The following is a 24,146-nucleotide window of genomic DNA, read 5'->3' as shown; positions in this document are numbered from 1 at the left end:
GCTGCCGGCGCGCAAAGCCCGCCGGGTTCTGTAGTTCTCTGCGGGTGACGGCGCTGCGTCACTCACCCCGCCCGCGCGTTGCTATGACAACCGGGCCAGTGGGCGGGGCCGCGCGGGAAGCGGCGTCAGCGGCTGGGAAGTGACGGCGGCGAGGACCCGGATGTGGGGGGGGGCGGGGCTCCCGCGCGCCCCGCCCCTCGGGTCACGTGAGGCGGCGGTCACGTGGCGGCGCGATGGGGACGGCGCTGGACGTGCGGGTGAAGCGCGCCGGGAAGGTCTATCGCGATGGGGTGCGTGTGTCGCGACAGAGCCCGCCCGCGGCGCCGGGAGCAGCGGGCACCGCGCGGGCCGAGCGGCCAGGGAGCCCAGTGCTGTCCTGGGGGGCATCGGGACGGGCGCTGCCAGCAGGTCAGGGGTGACCCTGCCCCTGTGCCCAGCCCTGGGGGCACCTCTGGGTGCTGTGTCCAGCTCTGGCTCCTCAGCACAGCAGGGACAGGAGCTCCTGGAGCTGAGCAAGGACCTGGAGCATCTCCGTGCCCAGGAGAGGCTGAGGGAGCTGGGGCTGCTCAGCCTGGAGAGGAGCCCCAGTGAGAGGGGCCTCAGCCCTGGCTGCCCCTGGCTGTCCCTGGCTGTCCCTGTGTGTCCCTGTCTGTCTGTCCCTGTGTGTCTCTGTCTGTCCCTGTGTGTCCCTGTCTGTCCCTGCGTGTCCCTGTCTGCCTGTCCCTGTGTGTCCCTGTCTGTCTGTCCCTGTGTGTCTCTGTCTGTCCCTGTCTGTCCCTGTGTGTCCCTGTGTGTCCCTGTCTGTGTGTCCCTGTCTGTGTGTCCCTGTGTGTCCCTGTGTGTCCCTGTGTGCAGGAGGTCCGAGCAGGCCCAGGCTCTGCTCCAGGCCCAGCAATGGCCCCAGAGCCACGGGCAGGGGCTGAGCCCGGCAATTCCCCTGCCCAGGAGGCACAGCTTCTGTGTCTCCCTGGAGAAAAGGAGGCAGAGGCCTGGAGCAGCTGCCCAGGGAGGTGATGGAGTCTCCTCGCTGGAGACATCCCAAGCCCCTCTGGACGCGTTCCTGTGTCACCTGCTCCAGGTGACCGTGCCTTGGCAGAGGTCCCGCATCATCTCCAGAGGTCCTTTCCAAGCCCAGCTATTCTGGCGTTCCCTGAGTCTGCCGGGGGCACTCGGCGTCTGTCGCTGCTGGGCTCCGGGGCCGTGTCCTGGCCCGGCCTTGCCGCGGGGAGCGGCCCGGGACCGGCCTCGGCAGCGGCGATTCCTCGGCAGGCGGAGTCGTTCGCCCTCTCCTGTCCGTGCTGCCGCGGTGTCCCGGAGCTCTCCGTGTCGGTCCCGGAGCTTTCCCCGTGTCTGTCCCGGGGCTGTCCCCGTGTCTGTCCCGGAGCTCTCCGTGTGTCTGTCCCGGAGCTCTCCGTGTGTCTGTCCCGGAGCTTCTCGCGTGTCTGTCCCGGAGCTCTCCGTGTGTCTGTCCCGGAGCTTTCCGTGTGTCTGTCCCGGAGCTTTCCCCGCGTCTGTCCCGGAGCTTTCCGTGTGTCTGTCCCGGAGCTTTCCGTGTGTCTGTCCCGGAGCTTTCCGTGTGTCTGTCCCGGAGCTTTCCGTGTGTCTGTCCGGGAGCTCTCCGTGTGTCTGTCCCGGAGCTCTCCGTGTGTCTGTCCCGGAGCTCTCCGTGTGTCTGTCCCGGAGCTTTCCGTGTGTCTGTCCCGGAGCTTTCCCCGCGTCTGTCCCGGAGCTTTCCGTGTGTCTGTCCCGGAGCTTTCCCCGCGTCTGTCCCGGAGCTTTCCGTGTGTCTGTCCCGGAGCTTTCCGTGTGTCTGTCCCGGAGCTCTCCGTGTGTCTGTCCCGGAGCTTTCCGTGTGTCTGTCCCGGAGCTTTCCGTGTGTCTGTCCCGGAGCTCTCCGTGTGTCTGTCCCGGAGCTCTCCGTGTGTCTGTCCCGGAGCTTTCCGTGTGTCTGTCCCGGAGCTCTCCGTGTGTCTGTCCCGGAGCTCTCCGCGTGTCTGTCCCGGAGCTTTCCCCGTATCCCAAAGCTTTCCCGGTGTCCCTGCCCTTGTCCCGGAGCTCTCCCCGTGTCCCTGCCCTTGTGTCCCTTTCCTTCTGCCCTTCCCTGGAGCTTTTCCCCTGCTCCCAGCTCTTCCCCATCCCTGCCCGGAGCAGTTCCGATCCCGGCACGGCGTCCCGCTGCTCAGCTCCTGGATTTTGGGCATTGCCTTTGGGATTGAGCGGTGCTTTTTGTCCTTTTCCATTTCCTGGGTACCGCGGGAAGACCCTGACCCAGCTCTGCCGAGGCCGATGTGGCTTGAAAGGAAAGGAATATTTTTAATTTTTGTCACTGTTTACCTAGAAATCCAGAGTTGCTCAGCAGCAATGTTCAGGTCTCTCTTTTTTCTTGCACTTGTATCCCAAAAATGCTTTCCATCCACCAGAATTCCATTTATTGAATGATTTTAATCCTGGAAAACTGGATTTGAAAGGAAGGGCATGCAGCATCTGTCCTACAATTGTCAGATTATCTAGAGAATGGCTTTGGCAGAACTGAATTATTCCCTTTAGGAATGGCTCCAGAGGGGTAAATACTGTCTGTATCTCACTTTCACATCATTTTGTGCATTATAAAATTATAAATTATTAAAATTTTGTTTATCTATTTCAGTTTCTCAGTGCTGTGTCCATTTTCAATTTGACTGAACTTGATTTGCTTTGTATCACTTTTAAATGTATTTTTTTATAGAAAGGAATATTCCCTCTGTTTTAAGCTGAAATTAGGATATTTCTGGTCTGTCAATCTGTCAGTTTTGTTTCTACCTTCCACTTTAACTCCATGTGGAAAAGTTTGTAACTTTAGTTCATTAACTGGGCCTGGAATCTGTAAGTCTGGGATGAAAACACAGCAATGGAAGAGCTGTACACCAGGGATACAACATGGATTTTTGGGAGGAATCTCCTAGGGAGAGAAAGGAGATGCAAACCTCGAATTAGGCATGGAAGGGACCTCAAATCCATCCAGTGCCACCCCTGCCATGGCAGGGACACCTCCCACTGTCCCAGGCTGCTCCAGCCCCAGTGTCCAACCTGGCCTTGGGCACTGCCAGGGATCCAGGGGCAGCCCCAGCTGCTCTGGGAATTCCATCCCAGCCCCTGCCCTCCCTGCCAGGGAACAATTCCCAATTCCCAATCTCCCACCCAGCCCTGCCCTCTGGCAGTGGGAGCCATTCCCTGGGTCCTGTCCCTGCATTCCCTGGAAATTGTCTCTCTCCAGGTTTCCTGGGGCTCCTCCAGGCCCTGCAAGGCCACACTGAGCTCAGCCCAAAGCTTCTCCTGTGCAGGTGAACAATGCCAGCTGTGCCAGCCTTTCCTCCCAGCAGAGCTGCTCCATCCCTCTGCTCATCCTGGAGCCTCCTCTGGGCTCTCTGCAGCAGCTCCAGCTCCTCCCTGGGCTGGGACAGGGCTGGGGCAGCTCTGCAGGTGGGCTCTCACCTGAGGGGACACAGGGGTAGAATTCTGAGCTGTTTCTTTACATTTCTGAAGAAATATCAAAAGAAATATTGATATTTAACTTGCAGTCATCCTTCCCTTTCCCGCTCCCAGGCCGTGCTCCCTTCCCATGTGCAGGCAGCAGCTCTGGAATGGGTTGTTGCTGTGTGACAGGAAACGTCTCCTTTGTTAAAGCAGTTCACATGTTCAGGGTTGTCCTTGCTTCTCAGAGTTGAGCTGGACTCATTTTTTAAAGCAATAACCTAATTGCTTGTGCTAATTAAGGCCCCTTAGCAGAGCAGTGCAGAATTTAGGTCAGCTTTTCTTTGCTGTCCCTTTGTGCTCCTGTTCCGGCATTTCCCACTTGCTGCAGTTCCTCTTCCCAGCCTCTCAGGATGTCACCCTTGCTTGGACGTGGATGTTTTCCTGCTGCCTCAACCCTCCTGACCCATTTTTGCCATCCTGTGCCACCAGGAAAGACAAAAATCTGCCAAAATTCCCATTGTGCTGGAGAGATCCTGGTTTGAAGTGGTCCGGTGCAGAGTGAGCAGTTGGGATTGCCCCGTGGCTGGAGGGAGCTGTTCCTTGGGGCCAGTTTGCCTGGGGAAGGAGCAGGAGAGGAGCTTTATCCCCAGGGAACTCCCCAGTTCTGTCACCTGCTGCCCTTTCCAGCTGGGAATATTTCAGGATTGAAGGAGATTGTGCAGTGTGGGAGAAGGGAAGGATAAACCACAGAGTGTGTGTGCTGCTCTCCTGCTGCTCACCACTTTTTCAGTGTTAAAAGGTCTCAGTTGACACTTTGGGGATGCAGCATTTTTGTGCAAAGGATATTCTGTGGACAGCACATCCTTCATGGGATGATAACATCCCAGGAGTCACACAGCTCCTGCCTTTCTTTCGGATTCACTTCAAAACTGTTGCTTTGTGTTCATTTTTTGTATTTTAAATCTCTTCTGCTCCACCCTCGAGGTGAATCTGACCTTCAGCTTGGCCATCCCTTTTCCAGTTGTGCTTTCTCTTCCCTCTCCCATGGCTGACCATCCCAGTTTCCATGCAGCAATTCCTCCTGGCAGTTTATTCCAGCACAAACAGAACTTTGCTGTTACCAGCTGGCCCAAAAGAAAGGTTTTTCATCTTCCTGGACAGAAAAATCTTGAAACTTTAGGGAGAAGCTGAAGCTCAGGTTAATACTTCAGCCAAGAGGAGGATGGTATTTTTAAGGAAAAACCAAAAATGCAGAGCTCTCATCCTGAGCTAGGGATTCTGATCCTGAGCCCTGGGATTCTGGAAATCCAGGAATTCTGGTTGAGTTTAGATGTTGTTGGTTCTCTGTCTCATCCTAAATCCCCTCATCAGCGTTTGTGTGTCCTGACAAGGTTACACCATTCTTTGGCAACAGGAGTTTTTTTTTTGAGTTTGGAGATCAGTTCCAGGCTGTTTAGGTAACAGCTATGAAAAAATGGATTTAAATAAATGTTTTCCTCTTTCCTCTTAGGAAGTTCTTTCTGGGGTGGTGGTCATAACCAGTAAGGACACAGTGCAGCACCAGGGGATCTCCTTAACCATGGAGGGCTCAGTGAATCTGCAGCTCAGTGCCAAAAATGTGGGGGTGTTTGAGGCCTTCTGCAACACTGCCAAGGTAAGACCTGCGCGGGTGACTGCTTTTAGCACAAAAAAACCCCACTCTTTTCTCAAATAAAACCTTTCCTTAAAGGCCCTCAGGTGGTCAGAGCTGCTCATGGTGTGGAAGTGATGGAAAGCAGGGAAGTGCTCAGCTTTATCTGGAGATCACAGAATCCCAGGATGGGTCAGGCTGGAAGGGACCACAGAGGGGCACTGGTGCCACCTCCCTGCTCCAGCAGGGCCATCCCAGGGCACAGGGCTGTGTCCAGAAAACTCTGCAGTATCCCCAGGGAGGGATATGTGAGGACATTTTCGGGAAGTAACTCGCACTGATGGGAGAATTTTCCTTCAGGCCAAAATACACTGCCATGAATAGGTAAAAAGGGTTACTGGATGATGCACTGAAGGGCTGTGATCTGAAGAAAAATAATTATTGTGTGATGTTACTTTATTTTTGTTGAAGTGACTGGGTTTAACTGGACTTTTGTGCCAGATCAGTGATTGTGGTGGCCATGGAGGGGTTCCTGGGCATGAGACAAGACTTGCCAGATTGCTCTGGAGAGAATGGGACCTGTGGAGCTCCTGGAAGGGCTCTGTGCTGCTCCCCAGCTTTGGATCCCAGCAGGGCAGCTTCTCCCAGGCTCCCCAGGGACAGGGCTGTGCTGATGGGAGCAGGGCTGGCTCTGCCTGGAGGCAGCTCCATCTGGAAAACGTGTGGTTAAGTGAGGGTGGCCTTGAATCAGAGAATCACAGAAAGTTCCAGGTGGAATCTTAAAGATCATCCATCCCACCCCTGCCATGGCAGGGACCCTCCCACCGTCCCAGGCTGCTCCAGCCCCAGTGTCCAGCCTGGCCTTGGGCACTGCCAGGGATCCAGGGGCAGCCCCAGCTGCTCTGGGAATTCCATCCCAGCCCCTGCCCACCCTGCCAGGGAACAATTCCCAATTCCCAATCTCCCACCCAGCCCTGCCCTCTGGCAGTGGGAGCCATTCCCTGTGTCCTGTCCCTCCAGGCCTTGTCCCCAGTCCCTCTCCAGCTCTCCTGGAGCCCCTTCAGGCCCTGGCAGGGGCTCTGAGCTCTCCCTGGAGCTTCTCCTCTCCAGGTGAGCCCCCCCAGCTCTCCCAGCCTGGCTCCAGCCCTGGGATCAGTTTAGTGGCCTCCTCTGGACTCACCCACCAGCTCCACTTCTTTCTTGTGTTGGAAGCCCAAGAGCTGGGGGCAATAATGGCAAAACTGCAGAGAGAAAAGCAATGTCATGTCCAAGTCACGTCCCCAGTCAAACCACAGTTAACCCTCGGTGTAGTGAGAGACCTCCCCTAAATAAGAATCAGCTGTAGAGGTCAGAGGGGATGGCTCAGTGGCCTTGGTCATTCCTGCTGCTGTTGAGGGTCATAATTTAGGAAATGAAGCTCCACTTCCCAAAGCTGGAGCTGCTCCTGGTGAGCTCCCTGAATATCTTTGGTCATTAATGTGATGCACCCTTAAAATAGGAATTGTTTTCTTGAGCAAAATATTAAAGTTTCTTTCTAGTGTAAAAAAATACCCCAGCACTGTGTGTCCTGAAGACGTCCCTGGGATTCTGGAAATCCAGGAATTAGATGTTGTTGGTTCTCTGTCTCAACCTAAACCTCTTTGATATTTATCCTTGCAGCCTATTCAGATCATCAACAGCACCATTGAAATGGTGAAACCAGGGAAGCTCCCCAGTGGCAAGACAGAAATTCCCTTTGAATTCCCACTGCAGATGAAGGGCAACAAAGTTCTGTATGAGACATACCATGGAGTCTTTGTCAATATCCAGGTGAGGAGGTCCTGTCTGGAGAGAAAACAGGAAATTCCATCTGCACAATGTCTTCTGAAGCAGCTCTTAATCCATGGAAATTGAGGATGGAGTTTGGTGGTGTTTTCTTCTCACACTGACTGAGCCTTCCACCCTTTATGCAGTAAATCTCTAAAGGAATGATGGCACAAACAAGATGTTTTACCTGGAATACCTCAGCAGAACATCTCTAACCTAAATTTGATCCATCCTGATGTTGTAGGAAACTGTTTCCATTCTCTTCCTTAAAAAAAAAAAAACAACAAAACAACAAAAAAACCAGCCCCACAGTGTGGTTGTATTCCAAAGAAATGGAAACTCCAGGTGTTGAGAGCAAATCAGGAATTGTTTGCTTTGCTGGGGTGAGGAGGAGTAACATTCCCTGCCCAGATCTGTATGAAATATCTGCTTGGACACAGTCTTGTGGAAATGCAGTTTGGAAATTTGATCTTTTTTGGTTAAAAATTGCCTTATCATAGGTGGGTTGGTTTGTTTGGGCAGCTTTTGGTGGTTTTTTTAGGGGGAAAGTCTTTGTTCAGCAATCTCTTGAAGGTAAATTCTGTGTTAGACAATGAAGTTTGATGTCACTGGAATGAAAAAAAAACCAACCTAATAAACCAAATCACCCCCCCAGCAGCCTGTCAGAAGTAACTGAAAGAGAAAAAAATCTCTTGTTTTTTGTCTGTTTGGATGTTTTTAAATCTTTTCCATTTATTTGCTCAGTGCTGGCTTCTTCCCTCATGTAACAGCTGTTGTTTGTGGTAGGGATGTCAAAATGGTGCAGCACTGGTTGAGTTGCTTCCCATACCCCAAATAACTTGCTGTGATCAATCAGTCAGTCTGAGCTGCACGTTAATGAGGAATATTTGTTTTATTTTGTCATTCCTTCTCTCCTCTGTGGAGCTTTTCTTGAGTAAAGTATCATTAAAATTTAATAATTCAAATTTCAGCCAAACTTTGAGAGTCCTGCTCTCCTGAGGAGGGAATTGTGACACTGGGGTGCTGGTTAAGGGACACTTCCTAAACCTCTGGGCAGTTTAATTGAGCCTCTCTTTCTTGATTTAGGGATTAATTGTGGGTTCCAGTCTCTGTTCTGATGCAGAAACCCTTAATCAGACATTGCTGGGTGGTTGTGGCCTCACTTCTCACCAGAAGTGAGGAACCCAAATCCCTGGTCTGAAGGAGGACTTAAAAATCAAACAAAACAAAAGACACAACAAGTTCCCTGTCCTGTAAGGACACTGAGGGGCTTTGTTGGAGATGCTGAAGTGTAGGATTTCTGGGATAACCCAATTCTTACTATTTTTCATCCACTGGTTTGTGGCTCCCATTTTAGGGGAGCAAATTGGAAGCAAATTCACTTCCTTGCCTGATTTTAGTGCTGCTTTGAGCTCAGCTGTGTGGCTGAAGTTCCCCATGAAATATCCCAACAACTGTGAATTCAGTCCCACAATAAAACCAAAATTAGAGGGGCTGAAGACAAAAATACAAAAACACATCACACTGATAATCCCTTAACCTAAACAGGGTGAAAAATCACCCTTAACTGGATAGAACAGCAACAGCTCTCTGCACAGAGGCAGAAGGGAGGTGGAAAGTTGGAAGGGAAGGAGGAAATCTGAATTAAAACTTTTCTTTTTTCCCCTTTTTTCCCCCTTTTTTTCCCCTTTTCCCCCTTTTTTCCCCCTTTTTTTCCCCTTTTCCCCCCTTTTTTTCCCCTTTTTCCCCCTTTTTCCCTCTTTTTCCCCCCTTTTCCCCCCTTTTTCCCCCTTTTCCCCTCTTTTCCCCTCCTTTCCCCCTCCTTTTCCCCTCCTATTCCCCTCCTTTTCCCCACTTTTTTCCCTTTTTTTCCCTTTTTTTTCCCTTTTTTTCCCTTTTTTCATCCCCTTCCCCCAGTACACCCTGCGCTGTGACATGAGACGTTCCCTGCTGGCAAAGGACCTGACCAAGACTTGTGAGTTCATTGTCCACTCCCTGGTGAGTGTGGTTTCTGTTCATTTTGCAGTTAATTAATTTTTTTTTTGATTGATTTTTTTTCTCCCCACTTCATTTTAAAGGGAAAAAAAAAAAAACCCTCAAACCCATGGAAATTGTGATAGTGACACGAGGAGTTACAGAAGTTTAGATTCAGAATATCCTGAGTTGGGAGAGACCCCAAAAATCATCAAACCCAACTCCTGGCCCTGCACAGGACACCCCAAAGTCCCACCCTGTGCCTGAAACCTCTGTCCAAAATTTAGGAGTAAAGGAAATCTGCCCCAAAACAAAACCACCCCAAAGAGCTGTGGCTTCTGATTAGAAAAATCCATCCCTCTCTTAAAGGACAAAGAGGAGTTGGATTTTCAGATGTTTTTAGTGCCTTGAGTTTAGTCTCTTATTCATCCTTGAAGTTCTGAGACAATGGGGTGGTCACATAAATATGATGTCATTTTTCCAAACACTGTTTTGAATTATCCCAGCGGTTCTCGGCCAAAGGTTCCAGGCTCCCACAGTCCTGGAAATGGGAGTTGGGTGGTGAAAATCCCCGATTCCTGTTCTTCAGGAGTTCTGACACAGAGCCCTGACTCCAAACTAGCACAGCTGGGTCTGCATCAAGGTGGAAATCGTGGAAAGATGGTGGGAGAGAGCTTCAGGATGACCCAGTCCCATCCTCACCCCAAACCATGTCCTACATCCAGGCTCCTGAACGCTCCCAGAGACACCAGCACCTCCCCGAGCAACTCATTCCAATGCCTGACCACCCCTGCAAGGGAAACAATTCTAATTCTAGCATTTCTAATTCTTGTTTCTAACCCTAATCCTTGTGGCAGGAGGTTGGACTCCCAGAAAATGCTTTGCTGGTTCTTACAGGAGCTCCCGTGTTGGGTTTGGGGTTGGTTTAGATTGAGCTGTGCTGCCCAGAGCAGCTGAGGACAGGCCAGAGCTGAGGAAATGTCCCTTTTTCCATCTCTGACTTGCTGCAACACCTTGCTTCTGCCATTGCTTGGAACTCTTAACAGGACAGTAAATAACAAAATCCTTTGTGTTACTCAGGTCTTGAGGTGGAAATGTTATTTGAGTTCTAAAGTAACTTTTTAAAAGATGTAGTTTGGTGTTTCCAACAAGTTTCCTGTTGGTAAGATTTCAGTATTTCCTGCAATATCTGATGCTACATTTTATTGGTCCATTATTACATTTATGAGTGAGCCACGCTTGTCAGAGGAGTGACAAATCACATCTCCTGCAGTTTTCCTGGGTTTATTTCTTGTTCCCACTACAGCACTTCTGAGCTCACCAGTCAGTAAATCATGAATCTCTCAGGGTGAATTAATGAGGTTTTACTGAACACATAATTCTCACTGTCAGTGCTCAATGTACCATTTCCCTTCAGCTTACTCTGTGCCAGAATTTGTCATTTTGGGAAAATGCAGCCAATCTTTTGCTAATCTCTTCCATCTTGCAGCTGGGCAGCAGCAGCTATTTTGAATTCTTGAGCAGTGAGGGCAGATCCTCACTCAGAGTTCCAAATCAGCCCCTTGCTGGTGGAGAACAAGAATTTATAAAGCAGATTTGAAGCAATGGACACAAGTTCATTTAGATTCTCTCCTCCCCAAATTTAATAATGAGCAGAAACATTCCAAAATTCATGTACAATCAATTTTTTTGTACTTTTTTTTCCTCTCTGCTTCACATGGGGAGGGTATTCCTGCTTTTCCAGGTGGTTTTGGGCAGCCAGCTGTTGTGGTTTTTAATAGTCTCTGTTTTGGGGATCAGATTCCAGTTTAACCCTTCCATTCCCTGCAGTCACAGAAAGGCAAGCTGCTGCCGAGCCCTGTGGACTTCACCATTACTCCTGAAACTCTGCAAAATGTTAAAGAGGTAAGAGGATTTTCATATTATTTTCTTTTAAATGTCAAGTTTGTGTGTTTCTGAGTGAGACCAGAGTGACTAAATTCTGCCTTGTAGATTATCAGGCAGATTATCTTGGTTTTGTTTCTCCATTTTCTTTTTCACTTGCATAAGCAATCAAGTGATTCTGCCTCATCTTTGGTAGCGTGGTGACCACTGAAGGTGGAGCTTTGCTCAGCAGTAGTTAAATATTTTTAAAATATTTAAAAGTAGTTAAATATTCCTTTCTTGAGTGAAAGGTGGCAGTGGAGCAAGGGGGAACATTCTATACCATGGACAGCCAAGAGCCTTTAAAAATGTGTTTTGAGCCTTGGTTGCGCCTTTTTTTACAGCCCTCTGTGGCTGTGGGAAGCCTCAGCTGGGATATTGGGAAGGAATTGTTCCTGTGAGGGTGGGCAGGGGCTGGGATGGAATTCCCAGAGCAGCTGGGGCTGCCCCTGGATCCCTGGCAGTGCCCAAGGTTGGACACCGGGGCTGGGAGCAGCCTGGCACAGCGGGAGGTGTCCCCCACCTCCCTCACCACACGGTTCCAGCTCCTGGATGAATTCTAACAGCCAAGTTCTGTCACTTCTTCCCAGGAAATGCCCATCCGTGGGGCGGATGGAGGAGCAGGAAGGACACATGTCAAAGGAGAATATTGTAGGAGAAATGCTGATACAGAGTGACAGAAAGAACTCTAAGCTACCTGAGGAATTTCTGAACTCCCGAGTTCTCAACTTTGGAACTTTTCGGCAACTTCCTACTTAAGATTTTTTTTCTTTCCTTAGCCTGCTCTTCACAGTGCCATCTTTTTCTCCTTCCTCCCACCTTTTCAGAGAGCCTCCCTCCCCAAATTCCTGATCAGAGGGCACCTGAACTCCACCAACTGTGTGATCACGCAGCCGCTGACGGGGGAGCTGGTGGTGGAGAGCGCCGAGGCGGCCGTCAAGAGCATCGAGCTGCAGCTCGTGCGTGTGGAGACCTGTGGTGAGCCCCTGGCCCTGGGACCAGGCTGCGGGAATTCCCTCCATCCCTTCCCAGGGAAACAGGGAGCAGCATGAAGGAAAGGCCAGAGCACTGAGGCCTTGCCGGGTTTGCACTTTGGAGGAACAGCCCCGATGATAATTTAAATTATCGCCGTGATCCTTTACTCTGTGAAAACTTGCAGGGCATTTTCCCCCCTAATTCTGGTGGATCTCTGCTGGTTCTTGGCTTCTTTTTTCTGCCTCTGTCAAGGTCAGGAGTGAAGCACTGGAGACGATCGTTCACGCTCAGACTCAGGTGTTTGTTGTTTCTTGTCTGTGTTACAGTCTCACAGCAGTGAGTTCTGCAGCGTTTCACTAACAAGGCACAAAATGGCCAACTATCTCTTGTTATGAGGTCTTTTAAGGATAAACTGTCCAATTAAGAAATGACACCTCAAATGTTTTCACTTTTAACCCAATAACTGATCACTCAAAGTCTGCAATGGGGACTTTTTTATCCAATTCCACAAAACCACCCAAACCCATGGAGAAGGAGGTGAAGGAGAAGGAGCAGCCTCCACCCTAAAACCTCCATCTTGCTTTATATCTATTGCTGCATCCTAAACCCTTAAACTCTGAGTTTCCCACCCTGTGATATCACACACTTCTGTTCAAACTCCACCCCCACAATCCCAGTTCTGTCATTCCATTTTGGAAGCTTCTCCAGGGCCTCAGGTCAGTGCAGTGTTCTCCTGGGGGTCAGGGCCTGGCAGCACAGAAAGTCTGGAATCCTCAGCAGCCAGAACTCCAGCACATCTCCATTGTAGATTCTGGCTGCTGCCTTCTCTCATCTCCTCCCATTTCCCTCCTTGCCCAGGGTGTGCTGAGGGCTACGCCAGGGACGCCACAGAGATCCAGAACATCCAGATCGCCGACGGCGACGTCTGCAGGGGCCTCCCCATCCCCATCTACATGGTGTTCCCCAGGCTCTTCACCTGCCCCACCCTGGAAACAACCAACTTCAAAGTGGGTGAGTGGGGAGGCATTTTCCTGGGAGAGGAGTGGCCACCTTCACTGCCTTTCCATGGGCAGGTGAGGGGATAAATCCAGCAGAGCTGCAGGAGGAGCCCAGGACATCCCTGTGCTTCCCTGAGCCTGAATCCTGCTGCATTTCAGACTGAGAGAAACAGCCCAAACACTTCAACACAAACAGCTGTGCAGCCACTAAGCTACTCCTGGTAAAATTCCATGATGAGGGACAGGAGGAGCAGTGGCACACAGGTCATGTGAAAAACACTCGAGGAATAGTCCAAGAATAACATTCCTTCTTTTCCTCACCAGTGAGAACCCCCCTTTCCATTTCTTCTCCTTTTTGTTTCCCACTCTCCTGCTGAAAGCCCTGCAAGCAGCAGCGTTGCTCAGGGTGTGACTTTCCTACACCACATGCTCCTCACTGCTGATTGTTGTCAAAATCCAGTATTTTTACTAACAAAATCAGGATTTTCCTCACTTGATCAAATAAGTACTGCAAGAATCCACTTGGCTGGTTTGTATTTCTTCCCTTCATCCTGCTGGAATCTGCTGGAATCTCTGTGCAGTGGTTTTCCCCAAAATAATAATATTCTTAATTTTTTTTTGCTGTTTTAAGCTCCTCACTAGCAATTTACAATTAGAATTTGAATTTATTTTGATTTCTGCTTCCCTTTATTTATTAATTCTGCCTGGCTTTTTGTTCTGTCTCCATTTAGGATTGATTATTGATCTGATACTGATTTTTGGCTTTGAATGACACAATGTAGTATCTAAGAGCAGATTTTTTTCTGGAATTTTTGTTCTCCAGTTTGCAGGTCTGTTGTATTCCTGTATTTCATTTCCCAAGGCTGTTACATGCTGGAAACAGTCAGTGGGTTTGTCCTGGAATTCTCCCATTCCATGCTTGAAACACCATCTTGGTGGAGGTGTCTTCCCCAAAACATTTTTTTTCTTTGATGTCTGAAATATTCTTTTCCAGAAGATTGTTTGCCATAATTTATCAGTGATAAAACAATCCAGAGGAATCCCGTAAGATTACAACAAAGCAGGATTTTCTAGGAGTGGTTCAAGGGCTGCGATGCCTGGGTGAGGTTCTGCCCGGAATGTTACAGGAGCTCCTTCCACATGCTGCTGCTAGCATTCAGCTTTCCTGTGGAATTGGAGCAGGATTGTTCCTAGCATTCAGCTTTCCTGTGGAATTGAAGCAGGATTGTTCCTAGCATTCAGCTTTCTGTGGAATTGGAGCAGGATTGTTCCTAGCATTCAGCTTTCCTGTGGAATTGAAGCAGGATTGCTCCTAGCATTCAGCTTTCCAGTGGAATTGAAGCAGGATTGTTCCTAGCATTCAGCTTTCCAGTGGAATTGAAGCAGGATTGTTCCTAGCATTCAGCTTTCTGTGGAATTGGAGCAGGATTGTTCCTAGCATTCAGCTTTCCTGTGGAGTTGAAGCAGGATTGTTCCTAGCATTCAGCTTTCCTGTGGAATTGAAGCAGGATTGTTCCTAGCATTCAGCTTTCCTGTGGAGTTGAAGCAGGATTGTTCCTAGCATTCAGCTTTCCTGTGGAATTGAAGCAGGATTGCTGCAGGATTCAGCTTTCCTGTGGAATTGAAACAGGATTGTTCCTAGCATTCAGCTTTCCTGAGGAATTGGAGCAGGACTGCTGCAGGATTCAGCTTTCCTGTGGAATTGAAACAGGATTGCTGCAGGATTCAGCTTTCCTGTGGAATTGAAGCAGGATTGCTGCAGGATTCAGCTTTCCTGTGGAATTGAAGCAGGATTGCTGCAGGATTCAGCTTTCCTGTGGAATTGAAGCAGGATTGCTGCAGGATTCAGCTTTCCTGTGGAATTGAAACAGGATTGTTCCTAGCATTCAGCTTTCCTGAGGAATTGGAGCAGGATTGCTGCAGGATTCAGCTTTCCTGTGGAATTGAAGCAGGATTGCTGCAGGATTCAGCTTTCCTGTGGAGTTGGAGCAGGACTGTTCCTAGTATTCAGCTTTCCTGTGGAATTGAAGCAGGATTGTTCCTAGCATTCAGCTTTCCTGTGGAATTGAAGCAGGATTGTTCCTAGCATTCAGCTTTCCTGTGGAATTGAAGCAGGATTGCTGCAGGATTCAGCTTTCCTGTGGAATTGAAGCAGGATTGTTCCTAGCATTCAGCTTTCCTGTGGAATTGAAGCAGGATTGCTGCTAGCATTCAGCTTTCCTGTGGAATTGAAGCAGGATTGCTGCTAGCATTCAGCTTTCCTGTGGAATTGAAGTAGGATTGCTGCTAGCATTCAGCTTCCCATGGAATTCTCTCTCTTTTTCCCCTTCTCCCAGAGTTTGAAGTGAACATCGTGGTCCTCCTGCACGACGACCATCTCATCACAGAGAACTTCCCCCTGAAGCTCTGCAGGATGTGAACATCCACAGGAGAAGCAGGGAAGGATTTTCTGGGAATTCCTCAGAGGGCAAGTGGAATTTTATCCATGCCTGACTTCAGCTGGAGCCACCTCACTTCCTTCTTCCTGTGGGCACTTCTTGTGCTTCCACTTCCCTGTTAGCCTGGCCAGGACTTCAACTCTCTGCATTCTCCAATCCTGCTGCCTTCAACAGCCATGGTTTTTCCCAATTTTTCTCAGGCAAATCCTGAAGGAATCATTCTGTATCTTTCTACAGCTTGTGGAAGTATGTAGCAAGTTCCTCTATTGATTTAATTTTGTAATATTTGTTCCAAAGTCCTTTCAGGACCCCTTAAAACTCATAAATCCCATTAAAGCCATACTGGGAATTGTGACAGAATGAGAAGTAAGGTCTTTGAAGGTCTAAAAAATGGTGCTACAACTCTGGAAAGTGGTGCTGTGGGATCTGTCCCAAGGTGGATGGGAGATGAGTGATTTCAAATCACACCAAGGAAATTTTGGTCAAATTGGGAACAGGAGTTGGTGTTGGAGGAATTAATTAAATGTGTGTGTGAGTGTACAGCTTAAAGGAAAAGTAATTCAGTAAGAAATAACCTTCCCACCACCAACAGGTTGTGGATTTTCATGTTGTTTTCATGGAACAGCCACAACCTGTGGATCTTCCATTAATTTTCCATGTGAGGTAGAGGCAGGCTCAGTCTGTATTATGGAAATTGGAAGTGTAAAGATGAGCACCTAAAAAGGCACAATTAAGAAAACTAAGAAAAAAATCATTTCCTTTGGTTTATCCAGCAGTATTGCCAAGCTGGAGAATGTAATTCCAGTTTGGGCCCTGGTGTTTCAGGAAGAAAAAGCTGAAATTTTCATTTCCATGTCTGGGAAGGGGAAGGAAAATACTATTTATTTACTGAAATTTACTTTTCCCTGAGACCAGGGATGGTACAGGGGGATCTGGGGAAGAGCTGCAGCCCCCCAGAACTACTGGAAGCTGAAAAGGATTCCTGTGCTGGAATTTTTAGGCCTTAATTCTACAGCAGAGTAGTTACTCACCCCTAACTCAGAGTGAGCAGAAAAACTACACAAAACCAACGTGTTTGGCTGCGGCAGTAATTTTATTTTTTATTCAAGTGGTAATTAAAACACTCATTAATGAGAGAGGAGTTTAAAACTTCAGCTGGAGGCGATGTAGCAGTGTGGGGAACAAGTGATCCTTGGAATTAGCCAAGGGCTCCTAATCCATGTGATGCTTCCTGGATTCAGACAACAGAATATCTGAGTTCCATTTTAAGATTCTCAGGCTCTGGTCCTCATCTTTTGGCTGTGTGGGACAAATTTGTCTGTGTTGAAGATGCTCTGGCCACTTCAGACTCGGAAAACAGTGGGAGAAAATTCCCTGAGCTGTTGGAATTCTGCCCCTCCTGCTACTGGTGACCATTCCTGCACAAAATACAGAGGAAGTGTGGCTTAAAAACCCTTTTAAAAATCCTTTTAAAAAATCCTTCCCACTTTAACAGACCAGCTCTTCAACAAGGGGGAAATTCAAATTTCAACCTTGAGATTAAAGAATTGATCCATATGAAAAATTTAAAATTCTTACTTCAAAATGTGACTAAGTCATTTTTTAAACAACTTGAGTTCTTAGCTGTGGATTTATGCACAGAGATGAGCTGCAAAGACCACACCTGGTTTGAATCCTGCATTGTTTATGCCAGAGGAAGGGAATGTCTTGATTTCCAAATTCTGCTGGTCCCTCCTTTGGGTCACCTACTTGCTTGGTATTGGAATAAATCTGAGGGAAAAGCCCCCTCCCCACAGGAATTATGCACCAAATTCGTTCAGGTAAAAGAATTTGGTACTTTCTATGTCCCTTAGCCAAAAATCCACCAGTTTTGTGTGCTGCCAGCCCTGAACTCCACAGCTTTAGGCAGGAACCAGGAGAAATCCTGGATCCTCGAGTCAAATCCCGAGGCTGTTCCCATGGCCAGTAAACCCAGGGTTCTGTCCTGTCCCCCAGCACTGGGGTTGTGCTGCAGCCCCTTTACATCTTGAATTCTAAAGTGTGGGAGTAAAGCAGGAGTAAAAGCAGGCTCAGCTGTACTTGTTCCATGCAGGAAGCTCAGGGAAGTCCTCGGGAAGCAGAGCGTGGACACGGCAGATGGGGCAGGTGCTGGAATGCTGCTTGAGCCACATTCGGATGCACTGTGGGGACAGGGAGAGGGTGACAGGCAAAACTGCGGAAGAGGAGTCCAGCTGGAGGCTGAAAATTATTGGCACTAATGGGGAAGCTCTTCAACAAGTTCTACACCACTGAAATTTGGGGGTGCAGAGCTGTTCTCCCGCTCTAACCAAATTTATTCTGCGAGGACAAATCAGCATTTAAAGGAAAAAGGTAAAGGGAGAAATGGAGCTAGTCCAACACATTCCTGGCTTTTTTACTTCGTGAATTTCCACTGTCAGGAGGCAAACACAGAGTTTTCAGGGATAACCCATTCCCTGAGTGTGCTGCCAGCAATCCCAACCAAATTCTTTCTCTGAAGAATCACCTGAAATCCACTCTGATGAATCATTTTACTTTGAAATGACCTAAAGCTTTCTGACAGGCTGGCTGTGGGGGGCAAAGGCTGGAAAAGGAGATTGTGCCCTGTTGTTTAAGCACTGAAGGGTAAGGGGAGGGTTAAGGGGGTGTTTTTGAGGTGGAGATGAGGAACAAGAGCAGAACTCACCTCTTTGTGGAAGTGATGGCCACACTCGAGCTCGCAGCAGTCTGTGCTCAGCTCATCGTGACAGATGGCGCAGGGATCCTCACTGCAGGCCTGGCCAGGAAAGGAGCACTCAGTTATTTAAAAATCAGCAACGAACCAGCCCATTCCACTCAATTAACAAGGTCACTAACTTTAACCAAGTCTGTTGAAGCTTTTGTACACAAAATAAACGAGGCGATTATTTTTTTTCTCCAGGGTTATTTCGTGTCTTGTACAAAGCACATGGCAACAACTCCGCTGAAACGGAAAACTTACAGCACTGTCCTGCTTTGTCCATTTGGCTTTAGGTGCAGCTCCAGCATTTCCCCAGGGATGCAGGTTTGGCTGAGAGGGGTTTTTACTGGAGGAGGTTTTAGGGCCACGTGCTGCCTGGGGAGAGCCAGGGGCGATTCCTTCTGCAGGCACTTCCCTGCCCCGTGCTGGGGGAGCAGAGCCCGGGCAATGCAGGGCTCTGCCTGCTGGAGGTGCTGCCTGCACAGGGATCAGAAAGGAACTGTGTTCTTAGGGCTGTGCTGCTCCATTTCCCATGGGAGGAGGAGGAGCAGCTGCAGCCCCAGTACCTTGAGCTGCTGGCTCAGGATGAGCTCCGTGGCCTGGCTGAGGATTTCATCCGGGCTCAGGCCGGCCACGCCGTTCCCGTTTCTCCTCTGCACCTCCCTGATGGAGGCAGTGAGGTCTGAGCTGGAGGGACAGGAAAGGCAGGATCAGGGATGGCCTGGAGAGCACTGCTGGCTCTGTTTGATCCCAGCAGGATCAAAGGAACCAGCCTTTCCCATGAACTGGAGCCTGCTCCCAGTGACTTTCCAGGATGAAACCCCTGAACAATCACCAGAATCATGGAATGGGTTGGGTTGGGTTGGGAGAGACCTGGAAGCTCATCTCATTCCAACCCCTGCCATGGCAGGGACACCTCCCACTGTCCCAGGCTGGCCTTGGGCACTGCCAGGGATCCAGGGGCAGCCCCAGCTGCCCTGGGAATTCCAGCCCAGCCCCTGCCCACCCTGCCAGGGAACAATTCCCAATTCCCAATCTCCCATCCAGCCCTGCCCTCTGGCAGTTTAAACCCATTCCTCTTTGTCCTGTTCCTCCATCCCTCGTCAGCAGAACAAACTCAATTCTTTCTGCACTTCATCCCTGGCTGTTCAGACCTTGTTTCACAGCACTCCTTCAATCCAATACCTGCTGTAGTTTGGGAATATACTCTGGAGCTGGGCAAAAATATCTTCATTTCTTTTTGGAAGCTTTTTGTTGTTTGGAATTCCAGAAGGCCTCGGCTGCAGAGCTGAGGGATCTTGGTGGGTCAGGTTGGGTTGGACATGCTGGGAGTTATTTCCAGAAATGCTTGATGGGCAGGATGGTGAGATTTTATTGGAATGTGACCCCTCTGGAGCTTTGGGATGTGTTTTCCCAGCTGCAGAAGAAGCCTCAGAGGTGGCAGGTGCAGGCTTAGCTCCAGTCTGTGCTTGGAGTGGAGGCTGGGCTGGAGCTTTTCCATCAGCGCTGGAAAATGCAGGAAGGGCACTGGGATGTGCAGGTGCCAAGGAATAGGTGACAATGGCAGGGTCACACACGGAAGGTCTGCCTGGCATTGTCTAGGAAACAAACACATTGCACAGGAAACAGTGATTAAAACAAATTCAGCATTTGCAGTGGGAATTGTGACAGGTTTGGTTGTGCCCAGGATCTCAAAGGTGACATCAGTTCATCTTAAAAACTCCCTTCCATCGGGGCAGTTGTTCGACCTCATGGTTATTTCTCTTCTAAAAGGTCATTCTGGTCTTACTGCAGAAAAAATAAATTCCAAACAAGAGGCACAAAAGCTGCTCTTTCCCAATAAATTGGTGTTGATTAAGTTGTCTCCATATTCTGTGTCAATAAATAGAAAGGACAGACCCAAAAATAAGTGGGGAATTAGGCAGGAGAGCAGCAGTTTTCTGCAGAAGCCCAGAAAATGTGTCATAACCATCTCAAATATTAGACCAGAGCCCTGAATCTAACTTACACCCAGACCAAAAAATAAACCCAAAACGCAAAAAAAAAGATTTTCAACAGAGGGAAAAAAAAAAAAAAACAACAACTTAAAAAGGAAGAAACTGCTTTGATTTGAGCAAAGCATTGGTGGAGCTGTTGGGCCATGAGAACATATCTGTGGGCAGGATTTCTGGGGCTGTTCTCGCTGCCATGAATGGCTCTGCTCCACCTCCTTCCTGACACACCTGGCTGGCAGCTCAGCTTGGTGTTTGCAACCCGTGACACACAGTGCTGCAGGAATTCCTGTGGGAAGGTTTCCCCATGGAAAGGCTGCTCAGACCCTGCCAGGGGCTGCCCAGGGAGCTTTGGAGTGCCCATCCCTGCAGGTGTCCCCTGGAGGTGGCACTCAGAGCTCTGGGCTGGGGACAAGGTGGGGATGGACACCGCTGGGACTGCATGGGCTGGGAGGGCTTTTCCAGCCCCGGGGATCCTGGGGTTCTGCATAATGGAGCTTATCCCAACGATTTTGGGGCTGTTCAACCTGGGAAAGGCTCCAGAGAGCCCCTTCCAGTGCCTAAAGAAACTGCAGGAGAGCTGGAGACAGGCTTGGGACAAGGGATGGAGTGGCAGGACACAGGGAATGGCCTTGAGCTGAAGGAAGGCAGGGTTGGATGGGATACTGGGCAGGAATTGTTCCCTGGGAGGGTGGGGATGCCCCTGGATCCCTGGCAGTGTCCAAGGCCAGGCCGGACACGGGGTTGGAGCAGCCTGGGACAATGGAAGGTATCAGGGTTGGAACTGGATGATCTTTAGGGTCCCTTCCAACCCAAACCATCCTGGAATTCCAGGATTTTGGTGCTACGGGAACCCTACAATGGACAAAATGAGCTTTAAACAGCTCGAGCCTCTCCCAGGAGCTGGGAATGTGCTGCTCCCTGGCCTTCCCCAGCTCCATCTCCAGCCCTTCTTCCTCTGGAGCATGCCCTGGCTGCAGGGAGAGCTTGGTGTGTCCAAGGCTGCAATTCCACTTCTCCTGGACACCTCCCACCACTGCTGGCCAGGCCAAGGGACATGCCAGGGACTGGAGCTGCTCTGGAAGGTGGCATACTCACAGCAAGCCCCTGAGGCCAAGGAAGATCCACAATTTCCACTTTACTGAGGCAGTTCCGGGCCCCGTTCTTCACCAGCTCCATTTTCTCCTCATACTCAGCCTGCCGAAGCAAAACCAACCATCAGCTCCCTCCATAGCAGCATCAACCTGAGCTCCCTCCTCTTTAAAAATCCCATTTTACAGTGGACTTCTCACAGAGCTCCCTGGTTGTTTGTTTTTTTTTTACGAAGTTCCATACATTTCAAAAGGTCACCAACAAATCTAAGAGACTTTTTAATGTGGTGTCGTGGTTTGGAACAGGAGGAAATCTAGGGAAGATTAAATCTTCAATCTTGAAATTAAATTAAAATCAAATTAAATCTTAAAATTTGTAAAATCTCAACAAACTGAAACCACTACATGTGGGGACCCAATGTTGAAGCAAGTGTATGAAGGGCAGATTTTTGCCTTTAAAAAAGTGAATTCATCCACCACAAAATTACCAACCTGGACTCCAAACTGTCTCTTGTTTTTGAAATTAAAAAAAATTCCCCTCAACATCTGGAGGACAAGCTACTGGTGTTTTAAAAAACAAATACAAAGATATTTAATGCTTTCATTTCCAAAGTTCAACTGAGAAGCTGGTGGAGAGAAATGAAGTTTTACCTCAACTCTTTCCAGTTGTTTCTTGACATTTGAAATAAATATTTCCCAGGAATCAATCTGGGACTTCAACACAGGAGCTGCTGGAGCTGAGCTGCTGGAAAATTGAGTATTTACAGTTAAACTCCAACATTCCCATTATTTTTAAGACCAGTGGTGTTGGCCCAACAACAATTAACCCCAGTGAAAGTTTTCAAGGGATTTCAGGTTAAAATCAGTTAAACTGCAGCCCTTTTCCAGGGACACTGAGCAGGAATAACTGGAATTATTATTACCCAAATAATCTGATTTTCCCAGCTCAGAAGGACGCGTGGATAAGGATGAGACTCAATTTCCAGCTGAATTTTGTTTGGGGCAAAATTATTTACCCCCAGCTCTGTGCACTTTTATACTATTATTATCATTATTATCATTACTATTATTACTAGTAATTATTTATTATTATTTCATATAAATACTATCTATTCAATATAAGTACATGAAATAAAAACTATATTCAATATAAGTACATAAAATAAAAACTATAGTCGATATAATGATAGAATAGAAATTAAATATTATACAGTAAATAATTAACAAGCAGGAATAGTGGAATTCCTGGTGGGAACTCCCAGTACCTGCTCAGTGCCTTCAGCATCCTGAGATTTCCTTCTGCCTTGGCAATGGTGCCTTTGAGCTTCCAGACTTCAGTTTCCTTCCAGGTTTGGAGCACTGAGACCTGTGACAAAAAAGAGCAAAAAAAAAAAAAAAAAACCCCAACAACACCATTTAATAGCCAAACAAAACACCACCACCACCACTCCCAAACAAACAGAAACCCCAAAAACCAGTTAAAAATCAAGAAAAAAAAAGGGATAAAACATTAAACCAGGTTGTAAAAAGAATTTAAACAAGAGTCTGAGGATACAAAGTGCACACTCTGTTCCTACAGTGAGGAATTTTCAAGAGGAATTTCCATCCTTGGCACTTCCAGTATTTAATCAACAACTTTGATATCATTTGCCCACCTCCAATCAGCACAACCCCAGCTCTAAGAAAAGGTTTTTGAGGATTTTTTGGTTGTACCTCTGCGTTAACAGCTCTTTTCTCACACTCCTGGCTGTTACTTTGACTCTTTTTTATCAGCTCTTCCAATTTGCCTTTATCATTAGCAAATTTATTACTGTGAAAGAAAAAGAAATGAAATATTTGAGTAATGTTCACAGCAGAGCAGTGTTTAAAATTTATGCCATTTTAGAGGTTTTTTTACAGCTACTCAGTGTCACGACACCAAGGGAAATGTATGAGAGTATGATTTTCTTTATTCTAAATATTAATATTTACTCGTGGCAAATAAAAGCAAACTAACTTACGGGTTAAAGTGCTTATTTTTCCCCTAAGCCTTTACCCAGAGTGAAGCAGAAAAATGTAAATATTGCTGAAGGGGACATGAGTTTTACCTGGTCTCCAGAAATGTATTTAAACACTTATTATATTGCTTTTCCTTGTCATCAATGGTCTTCAAATACCTAGAGGAATGAAACACTGATTAAGCATATTTATTAGCAAATATGGAACATGTCCCTCTGTAACCACCAGGACAATCTGTTAGATCCTGTTAAATCCCTGAGGAATTCTGGAATTTCCAGCCCTTGAAGTGTCCCAGGTCAGGTTGGAGCAAGCTGGGACAGTGGGAGGAGTGGAAATAAATGGTCTTTAAGGTCCATGCCAACCCAAACTACTCAGGGATTCTATTCTAAATACATTTACATTTATTGCTAATAAAGCAGTGATTCAGACAAAACCAGGCTGATGATTTTTCAGGAGCGATTTGGCCCAAACTACTTCAGACTAAAGATGAAACAAAGGCATTCAAGGAGCAAAGTCTGTGCTCTATAAACCGAGAGAGTACATTAAAATACAGCAGGAATTGTCAAATCTGAGCAGGAGAATTGCTGCTAAATCAGTTTCATCAGTTATCTCAAAGCTATTTTAGATGTTTACCTGTAATTTGCTAAAAAAAAAAATTCAAAGTAAGAAAGTGGCCATGTCCATATTTCAGCCTAATACTGGGAGAAAATGTCTGGCTGGTTTCACAGCCAAGGATTAAATTTCCTTAAAGAATTCTGAAGTCTTTAGACTCTCAGAATGAGGGGATGTAAATCTGTTTACAACTGTACCTCTCATTGGTGTCTGATTGTTTTTTAACTGTGCCCCTCAGTGCTTTTAAATTCTCTCGATTTTCTTTCTTCTCCTGCTGCCATTTCTTCATTTGTGTTTCCGAGTCCTGGTGGAACCAATCCAGCTCATTCTGGGACACCTGAAGGCAGAAAAGAAAACTTCATTCCTGAAAATTGTGGTTTATTCAGATTAAAGTTGGAGCAGACTGAGGATATTTGACTCTTACTTCCAACACTCCAAGAGTAACTCAACAATAGCTATTACTATTACATCACCAATAAATATAAATTAACAAGTTACATACCAAAAAATACCTTCTAAG

General features: G+C 47.8%; 2 protein-coding genes across 2 annotated transcripts in view; one reads left to right on the top strand and one right to left on the bottom strand.

The window, feature by feature from the left end:
* The first annotated feature begins 146 nt into the window (after positions 1 to 146).
* VPS26C (VPS26 endosomal protein sorting factor C) lies at positions 147 to 16,649 on the top strand. Its single transcript, XM_068179526.1, has 8 exons — positions 147 to 290; positions 4,964 to 5,107; positions 6,743 to 6,892; positions 8,807 to 8,887; positions 10,694 to 10,768; positions 11,614 to 11,764; positions 12,620 to 12,772; positions 15,096 to 16,649. Exons 1-8 carry the CDS (start codon positions 234 to 236, stop codon positions 15,176 to 15,178), a joined length of 894 nt encoding a protein of 297 aa, XP_068035627.1. The 5' UTR covers positions 147 to 233; the 3' UTR covers positions 15,179 to 16,649.
* TTC3 (tetratricopeptide repeat domain 3) overlaps positions 16,272 to 24,146 on the bottom strand; it is a 59,172-nt gene continuing 51,297 nt past the window's right edge. The window contains exons 36-46 of the mRNA XM_068178756.1: positions 23,824 to 23,963; positions 23,104 to 23,172; positions 22,730 to 22,826; positions 22,282 to 22,382; positions 21,668 to 21,761; positions 21,024 to 21,122; positions 19,120 to 19,532; positions 18,501 to 18,621; positions 18,196 to 18,411; positions 17,902 to 17,991; positions 16,272 to 17,377 (exon numbers count right to left, since the gene is read on the bottom strand). Coding sequence (XP_068034857.1) covers positions 17,267 to 17,377; positions 17,902 to 17,991; positions 18,196 to 18,411; positions 18,501 to 18,621; positions 19,120 to 19,532; positions 21,024 to 21,122; positions 21,668 to 21,761; positions 22,282 to 22,382; positions 22,730 to 22,826; positions 23,104 to 23,172; positions 23,824 to 23,963 — 1,551 coding nt within the window. The 3' untranslated portion in view covers positions 16,272 to 17,266. The remainder of the gene's footprint in view (positions 17,378 to 17,901; positions 17,992 to 18,195; positions 18,412 to 18,500; positions 18,622 to 19,119; positions 19,533 to 21,023; positions 21,123 to 21,667; positions 21,762 to 22,281; positions 22,383 to 22,729; positions 22,827 to 23,103; positions 23,173 to 23,823; positions 23,964 to 24,146) is intronic.

The sequence above is a fragment of the Anomalospiza imberbis genome, chromosome 2, assembly GCF_031753505.1.
Source record: "Anomalospiza imberbis isolate Cuckoo-Finch-1a 21T00152 chromosome 2, ASM3175350v1, whole genome shotgun sequence".
NCBI classification, from domain to species: domain Eukaryota; kingdom Metazoa; phylum Chordata; class Aves; order Passeriformes; family Viduidae; genus Anomalospiza; species Anomalospiza imberbis.
This window is presented reverse-complemented; position numbering and strand designations above follow the sequence as displayed.